General features: G+C 43.7%; 1 protein-coding gene across 1 annotated transcript; it reads left to right on the top strand.

Annotated features, from left to right (window-relative positions):
• The first annotated feature begins 2,388 nt into the window (after positions 1-2,388).
• LOC101109513 (zinc finger X-linked duplicated B) lies at positions 2,389-7,991 on the top strand. Its single transcript, XM_027963139.2, has one exon. The coding sequence runs from the start codon at positions 2,473-2,475 to the stop codon at positions 4,879-4,881; it is 2,409 nt and encodes an 802-aa protein (XP_027818940.1). The 5' UTR covers positions 2,389-2,472; the 3' UTR covers positions 4,882-7,991.
• Positions 7,992-9,025: the final 1,034 nt, after the last annotated feature.

Below are 9,025 nucleotides of genomic sequence, written 5' to 3'. Positions count from 1 at the left end.
GTACATCATGAGAAACTCTGGACTGGAAGAAACACAAGCTGCAATTAAGATTGCCGGGAGAAATATCAATAACCTCAGATATACAGATGACACCACCCTTATGGCAGAAAGGGAAGAGGAACTAAAAAGCCTCCTGATGAAAGTGAAAGAAGAGAGTGAAAATGTTGGCTTAAAGCTCAACATTCGGAAAACGAAGATCATGGCATCCAGTCCCATCACTCCATGGGAAATAGATGGAAAAACAGTGGAAACAGTATCAGACTTTATTTTTTGGGGCTCCAAAATCACTGCAGATGGTGACTGCAGCCATGAAATTAAAAGACACTTACTCCTTGGAAGAAAAGTTATGACCAACTTAGATAGTATATTCAAAAGCAGAGACATTACTTTGCCGACTAAGGTCCGTCTAGTCAAGGCTATGGTTTTTCCAGTAGTCATGTATGGATGAGAGAGTTGGACTGTGAAGAAGGCTGAGCACCGAAGAATTGATGCATTTGAACTGTGGTGTTGGAGAAGACTCTTGAGAGTCCCTTGGACTGCAAGGAGATCCAACCAGTCCATTCTGAAGGAGATCAGCCCTGGGATTTCTTTGGAAGGAATGATGCTAAAGCTGAAACTCCAGTACTTTGGCCACCTCATGTGAAGAGCTGACTCATTGGAAAAGACTTTGATGCTGGGAGGGATTGAGGGCAGGAGAAGAAGAGGACGACAGAGGATGAGATGGCTGGATGGCATCACTGACTCGATGGACACGAGTCTGAGTGAACTCCGGGTGTTGGTGATGGACAGGGAGGCCTGGCGTGCTGCGATTCATGGGGTCGCAAAGAGTCAGACATGACTGAGTGACTGAACTGAACTCCCTGGCATTATCTAAACCTGGCAGATATGTTATATGCAATTCTCTGTGCCTCAGATTTGAAAAAATAAATGCTTTCTCCAAAAACATAATAGAAAGAAAAATGTGTGATGTAGAATTTTTGATGAGGTTTGAACTGTTATGGATGAAAAACTTGATCTTTTAATCAAGAGAACAGCAAGTGTCCATTATCATTAGAAGAGGCGAAAGAAGGGATTATTTAAACTGTCATTTAATCACTAAAAATGTCCGACTCTTTTGGGACCCCATGGACTATAGCTGGCCAGGCTCTTCTGTCCATGGAATTTCTCTGGTAAGAGTACTGGAGAGGGTTACCATTTCCTTCTCCAGGGAATCTTCTCGACCCTGGCATGGACCCGTTTCTACTGCATTGCTAGGAGGATTCTTTACCACTAAGCCACCAGGGAAGCCCATTTAAACTATAAGTATCCCATAATCTAGTCAGCACTTGAAACCTTTCTCTTGCCAGGTAATTCACCCTATATTTATATCAATGCCCAACTCACTGGTGACTGACAATTTGGAGGATCGTCATCAACATTAAAAAGATCATTAGGCATCTCAGGCCAAATCCATTACAGTGAAACTAGGCCACCACACTTAAATGCAAGCAGGCACACCGAGGCTTCTGGGCAGGCAAAAGGCATCTGTGCCTTTTTCTCAGGAGAGTCCACTACAGTAACTTAGGGTTTAACCTTATCACATTTCACCAGTACTGCTGTCCAGAGACCTCCACGTACTGGAGAGTCTAGAGTAAGCTGAGGAGTGTCCTCATCATGCTGTGAGATTGGACATGAAATTTAGCGTGGTGTACCCCAAGATGGAAGAGCAAAGAGTTGGTTTAGGTTGTGCACCTTATAGGGAGAACCCAGGAGTAGGTTGGGTCTTCCAGATTTCAATATTAACTACTTCATCCTCCAGGCCTTGCATTTCTAGGCTCAACAGTGCTAATCTGCTTTGACCCTACCTCTTACTCATTATAGTCTCTGCACCAGCAGGACGAAAAATTTAACTATGGGACAAATTTTCCTGAGGACATTGCTCAAGACAGTTCTGAATATGGAAGTCTCTAGGACATTTTTTAAAAAGACATCCTTTTCCATAGTGTATTCTCTCAGGAATTTTCTGTCACCTATCAATCCAGCCAGCCAATACAGTGTTTAACACATGGTAAGTACTAACTGCCATGCTTAGCACTGGGAGGGACTGGGGTGTATGTGTTTATTTTGGTATATACCATGAGGTTCCGGTTTATGCTGCCATTTAGTAGATAGATGCGTAAGGTATTAATTCCAGTACTTTTTACTGAAGTATCTCTGAAGACTTCCTTGATTTCCTACTAATATTAACAGTGGAACTTATTTACGTATACGAGATTCTGCCCCTGGGCGTTTTATTCTGTTCTAGAGACCCTGTACAAGAATATTTAAATCACGGTGGCGTTAAACACGTTTTAATATCTGATAGGGCCAGTTTCTGCGCAGTGCACATTTTTTTTTTTTTCCTCTTTCAGGAACGTGTTCGGGCCCGCGGCAGGGGGCGGGATCGCGCCTCCTCCGCGGCTCTGGTTCCAGTGGAGCTTCACCGACGCAGAGATGGAAATCCCGAGGCTGCTCCCGGCTCGCGGGATACGACAAAGCGGCGGGGCTGGCAGCCCCGAGGGCGGCGGCCGGATCCGCGGAGGTCCTGACCTGCGGGCCAGTCAGGCTCCGGCGCGCCGCCTCCTGCTGCTTCGGGGCCCCCAAGATGGCGGGCCCGGGCGGCGGCGTGAGGAGGCCAGCACGGCTTCTTCGTGCCCAGGCCCGGGCCTGAGCCCGTTGGCGCTGAGGCCGGATCACGCTAGCGGCTGTGGCAGCGGCGGCGGGAGCGGCGGCGATGACTTCTTCCTGGTGCTGCTGGACCCGGTGGGTGGAGACGTAGATACCGCGGGCGCTGGCCAGGCCACAGGGCCCGTGTGGAGGGAGGAGGCCGGGCTGGGCCCAAGGCTCCTGGGGGGCGAAAGCGGCGCGAACCCCGAGGGCCGCCCTCTGCTGGGCCCCAGCTGCCTGTCGGCTATCCCTGCTCCAGTCCCGGCCCTGGCCCCGATCCCCGCTCCAGGCCTGGGCCCTGCCACGGCCTTCGCAGGCACAGTCACCATTCACAACCAAAACCTGCTGTTGCGCTTGGAGAACGGCGTCCTCACTCTAGCCACGCCCCCACCGCAGCCTGGGGGTCTGATCGCCCCGCAAGCTGGGATCCCTCACGCCGCGCAGCCTGGAGACTGTCCCGAGCTGCCGCCTGACCTCCTGCTGGCAGAGCGGGCAGAACCTGCGCCTGCCCCAGCGCCCAAGGAGGAGGCAGAGGGCCCCGCGGCTGTTGAGAGCCCCCGCGGGCCGCCAGGCCCGGGCCAGGGCGTGTTGCTGTACCTGTGTCCTGAGGTGCAGTGCGGACAAACCTTCGCCAAGAAGCACCAGCTGAAGGTGCACCTGCTGACACACAGCAGCAGCCAGGGCCAGCGGCCCTTCAAGTGCCCCCTGGGTGGTTGCGGGTGGACCTTCACCACCTCCTACAAGCTCAAGAGGCATCTGCAGTCACACGACAAACTGAGGCCCTTTGGCTGCCCAGCAGAGGGCTGTGGCAAGAGCTTCACCACCGTGTATAACCTCAAAGCACACATGAAGGGCCATGAGCAGGAGAACTCATTCAAATGTGAGGTGTGTGAGGAGACCTTCCCCACGCAGGCCAAACTCAGCGCCCACCAGCGCAGTCACTTCGAGCCTGAGAGGCCCTACCAGTGTGCGTTTTCCAGCTGCAAGAAGACGTTTATCACAGTGAGTGCCCTGTTTTCCCATAACCGCGCCCACTTCAGGGAACAGGAACTCTTTTCCTGTTCCTTTCCTGGCTGCAGTAAACAGTATGACAAGGCTTGTAGGCTGAAAATTCACCTTCGGAGCCACACTGGTGAGAGACCATTCCTTTGTGACTTTGAGGGCTGTGGCTGGAACTTCACTAGCATGTCCAAACTCCTAAGGCACAAACGGAAGCACGACGACGACCGGAGGTTCATGTGCCCGGTGGAAGGGTGTGGGAAATCTTTCACAAGGGCTGAACATCTGAAAGGCCACAGCATAACCCACCTGGGCACGAAGCCTTTTGTGTGCCCAGTGGAAGGTTGCTGTGCCAGGTTCTCTGCTCGCAGTAGTCTCTACATTCACTCCAAGAAACACTTGCAGGATGTGGACACTTGGAAAAGCCGATGCCCAGTCGCCACTTGTAATAAACTCTTCACATCCAAGCACAGCATGAAGACCCACATGGCCAAAAGGCACAACCTGCGCCAGGATCTCTTAGCTCAGCTGGAAGCTGCAAATTCTCTTACACCCAGCAGTGAACTTACCAGCCAGGGGCAGAGTGACCTCAGTGATGCTGAGCTTGTGTCTCTCTTGTCTGATGTGCCTGGTAATAGTTCTGCTGCAGTACTGGACACGGCATTGGTGAACTCTGGCATCTTGACTATTGATGTGGCTTCTGTGAACTCCACTCTGGCAGGAAACCTCCCTGCTAATAATAATAATTCCTTAGGGCAGGCAGTGGACCCTCAGGCCTTGATGGCCACCAGTGACCTTCCTCAAAGTTTGGATACCTCACTCTTCTTTGGAACGACAGCAGCAGGTTTTCAGCAGGGTCCCTTAGATATGGATGATGTCTCAAGTCTAAGTGCGGGGCCGTTGGCATCTCTGAGCTCTTTGGCTGTCAAAAACTCGAGTCAAGAGCCCCAGGCTTTGATCCCTAGCAGTAAGCTAACAGTAGACACAGATGCTCTGACTCCTTCAAGCACCCTTTGTGAAAACAGTGTCTCAGAACTGCTGCCACCAACCAAAACGGAATGGAATGTACATCCTGACTCTGACTTCTTTGCACAGGAGGAAGAAACCCAGTTTGGATTCTCCAACCCAGCAGGAAACCATGGGTCTCAGAAAGAAACAGATCTTATCACAGTGACTGGCAGCTCATTTTTGGTATGAACTAAATTCTGTTCATTCCTTGCCACATGGCTTACTTTTATTGATGACACTCAGTTTTGGGAATATTCTGGACTGAATGCTTAAATACAGTCATTTCTTATAGGTCTGAAGGAGAACAGAGCCCTGGGCTGCAAGTTTGGAGATTTAAATCCTGATCTTGAGTCTGGAACTTGCAGGTTGTGTGACCTTAAACAAGTCACTTATCCTATCTGAGCCTTAATTTCTTTATTTATGAGATGAGGTGGTTTGAATAGAATGTTTCTAAGGTCTTTTCAACTCTATGATTCGTTGATAATATGCTTCTTTCCTTGAGAAAAATTAGAACATGTTTTCAGTGATGTTGCATGTGCTTTTTTCAAACATGCATAATATACACATAATGGACATTCATATACATGACATCCAACTTCAGCTATTATCAATTCATGAATATTCTTGTTTATCTAATCTCCATTCATACCCTCTTCCAGTATTATTTTGGAATAAATACAAGGTATCACATAATTTCAACCATAAATATGCAATATATAGTTCTGAAAAGCATGGGCTCTTTTGGAAAAATCTTCAATTCCATTGTCATACTTAAAAGTTAGCAGTAATTCCTTGATACTGTCAACATTCCAACTTATAATTGTCTCATAAATGCTATTTGTTGTTAACATTTAAACAGTTGGAATCTGAGTAAGCCTCTTAAGTGTCTTTTTAATCTGTATATTACCCTGTTGTCTCTTTGCATTTAACTCACTGAAGAAAAGTTATTTCACATTTAGAGCTTACCATAATCTTAAGTCTTGGCGATTATATCCATGTGGTGTCACATTCCTCTACACTCTATTTCCTTAATTTGGTGTTTGGATCTAGAGACTTGGTCAGAATGCAAATATGATTTTGGGGCCATGAATGTTTCATGTGTTGTGTTCTTTTAGCATGTGGCACAAAATGTCTAGTTTTCTCTTGGATATTTGCAGCTGCCGGTGATCAATGCATTAATTCATAATTACCTTTGCTTCTGATATCATGATTTGTTCTTGTGGAGTTACTATTAGTGGAGGAATAAATGCTGCTGAAGGCATATATAAAAATTCATTAGAAATATATTCAATGACAAAATATTTTCTTGAAGATAGAACTAACAAGGAGAAAAAGGTAACAAAAAAATGTGTTGACTCTGCTCACCACTTATCTTCCTCGTCTCTTTTGATGATGAGAAGGTTTGTTTTTCTAGAAATTGCCAGCCAGGACTTTGACATGAAACAGCATGTGCATGCTTAGTTACTCGTTCGTGTCCGGCTCTGAGACCTCATGGACTGTAGCCTGCCAGTCTCCTCTGTCCATGGGATTTTCCATGGCAAGAATACTGGATTGGGTAACCATTCTCTTCTCCAGGTTATCTTCCTGACCCCGTACTCGAACTTGGGTCTCCTGTATTGCAGGCAGTTTCTTTACCGTCTGAGCCACTAGGGAAGCCTGACATGAAACAGACCCAGGGTCAAATTCATGTTGAATAAGTGGCCTTGAATAAATTAGTTTCACTAAGCTTCAGTTTCCTAGCTATCAAATGATCATAAATGCACATACATAGCTAACACACCTGAGACTTTTAATCCTTTCCAGTTTTTAATAGGAAAGGAAAAATATTACATCTTTGACTTATCTTGTTGAATTTATACAATCCTTTCATGCTTCAATCCTCCTTACTATAAAGAAGAAATTGGGATAATTTGATCCTGTTCCTGTCTAGACAATAAGGTTTGTGAGAGTTAGGGTGAAGCAGGATGGGGAAATCTCTATTCCTTCCACTGTATTGTTTCCTCCCTGCCAGGAATTTCTGTGGCTAATGCCAGAAGTGGAAACATTACTCACAAGTGTATCTGTATCCCTATTCATTAGACCAATCTGTTACCATCTTTGCTCTCTTTCAGAATTAGACTTTGCTGTAACTGCAAAGTCACTTGTGCATGAAACTGATAATGGAGCAGAGAAAGATTCCTCCTCTCTGTGGTTTGGAGAGCTCATTGCATTTTTCCAGAGTTGAAAGGAAAGGTTAAAGCTGAATATTGTGTAAAATTTCTGTCTTACCTGAGTATGGCATTTTTGATTTTGTGGAATATCTTCACAACTGTTGTTCAGAGCAACCCTGTGTGGTGGTTTTGGCAAAGTCTGCTGTGACTCATGGCATTTTAGCAAATGCACATTCCAAATGGATTTTGGCTAGTGACTGACAGTTCTATATATAGCTTAAAACAAAGATGATAAATTCTTTTCACTTCTCCCTTCCCACTCATCCAACTTTCATGATTTATTACTGTGTCATAACTAGCTGCTGTTTTCCACTTTAATTGGTTTCTGTTACTTTCTGTTTACTTTCTCCCCCATCCTTGTATGTGCATTCCAGCCCCTGCCATGCCTTACTTTTTATTTTTTAATGGATAGATCTCTTCTTGCCACTATTCCTCAGATCTCCACATAGACATTTTCTTCCACTGATAACATTTGCTGAGTGTACACTGCAGTTGTGTGTATAGTAAGAAGTTATTTTCTGAGCTTAAATAATCCTTTGTGTATATATATGACTCAGATGATATAAAACATTATTTTCTATATTGTGCAGACAAAAAATGGATTTCTGTTTCATTATTTCCATTTTTAAGAAGTTTTTGCCAAGGAGTTCAGTTAAAACTCTTTATTTGCTGTAGTGTACTAGCCCAGTAGTGTTTGCATGTGAATGTCTATGGATGACATTTATTGTAGCGCTTTGGAAGTGCACCAAAAAATTGTCACTTTGAAATGTTTATGTACTGTGTGTAAGGGGGTATACACACACATCCACATAAATACATTTTTAAAGTGGTTTTATTCATTTAGTGATAAAAAGTAGACATACTTTTGTAAATCAGAGAAGTGCTCAGAATTTCATTGTGTCTACTCAGTGTTTTCTCTCTTTGCTTTAGAAATATTTGTATTTATAAAGCACATTTAAAAATATTGTAATTCATTAAGGACTCTTAAATTGACCACTATATTGCATATCTGGCAGTTAACGTGCGTCGAGGATTGGAATGAACACACAAGTAGCTAACATCAAATAAATTACTTACACATGAAGATAATTTATACTGTGATTTCTTTTTCTGAATTCCTTAAACCAAGTTCCGTCCAATTAAAAAATCATTATACTTTTTCCTACTCATTGAATTTTCAAAGGACAGATGTTAACTTTTCTCATGGGTTCACAAGATTTCACTGAACAAATTCATTCAAATAATTCCCTTTCAACTCCATTTTCTAAAAAAAATGGTGGACCTTTTTATACTTTAAAGGTATGAAGTTAAATTTCTGTTGTTGATGGTTTAAAATTGCCATCACTCCTTTTAAATAACTGTACACGTTTTAATTTAATCCTATTTCCTTTCTGCTTCTCCTCCATTTGGTTTATTAAAAAAATCTTGCCAATTGGAAGCATAATAATATAATGGCTTAAAACAGGTTTATTTCCAGGTACTCTGTTGATCACATTGATCATGTTAAAAATATATTGGCATTGGCATTTTTACCAAGTAATGTAATGAATATAACACAGTGCTGAATAGCAGGAGTTAATTATGAGTAAGTATGAAATTTATTTGTCTCTACATGTTCTTATCCAGGAGGCATATGAGAAGGCAATTTATTAACTGGAGGTACCACTGTATTTATTTCAAGTTAATAAATACTTATTAAGCATCAGTGTGCAAAATACAATGTAACATATTAAGGGTTCTATGAGAAGAGTAATATTCAACTCTCACATTTACAAAGATTACAGTTGATGGGAGACAGAAAAAGATTAAATGGGGAAGAGAAACAGGAAAAGTTTAATTTGGTACCAAAATGACTGACAGGTGAAAAAAAAAATAAAACGGTAAGAATAATGAGTTTATTCTGAACACAGATGAGAGACAGTGAATGTGTTTAAATACAGGAGTCAGATCATGAAAATGATATCTTAGAGCGTTAATATAATGGAAGTGTACAATATGGATTAGATGGTGCATGCGTGCATGCTAGGTTGCTTTAGTCATGTCCAACTCTGTGTGACCCTATGATCTGGTGCCCACCAGGCTCCTGTGTCAATGGGGTTTTCCAGGTGAGAATACTAGAGTGT

This window comes from Ovis aries, chromosome X, assembly GCF_016772045.2.
Source record: "Ovis aries strain OAR_USU_Benz2616 breed Rambouillet chromosome X, ARS-UI_Ramb_v3.0, whole genome shotgun sequence".
Taxonomy (NCBI): Eukaryota; Metazoa; Chordata; class Mammalia; order Artiodactyla; family Bovidae; genus Ovis; species Ovis aries.
The sequence above is the reverse complement of the archived record's forward strand: the minus strand, read 5'-3'. Positions and strand labels throughout refer to the sequence as shown.

Bases quoted from the DNA above. Each gene is read 5' to 3' on its own strand.
- LOC101109513 (XM_027963139.2), top strand. From the start codon at position 2,473: ATGGAAATCCCGAGGCTGCTCCCGGCTCGCGGGATACGACAAAGCGGC.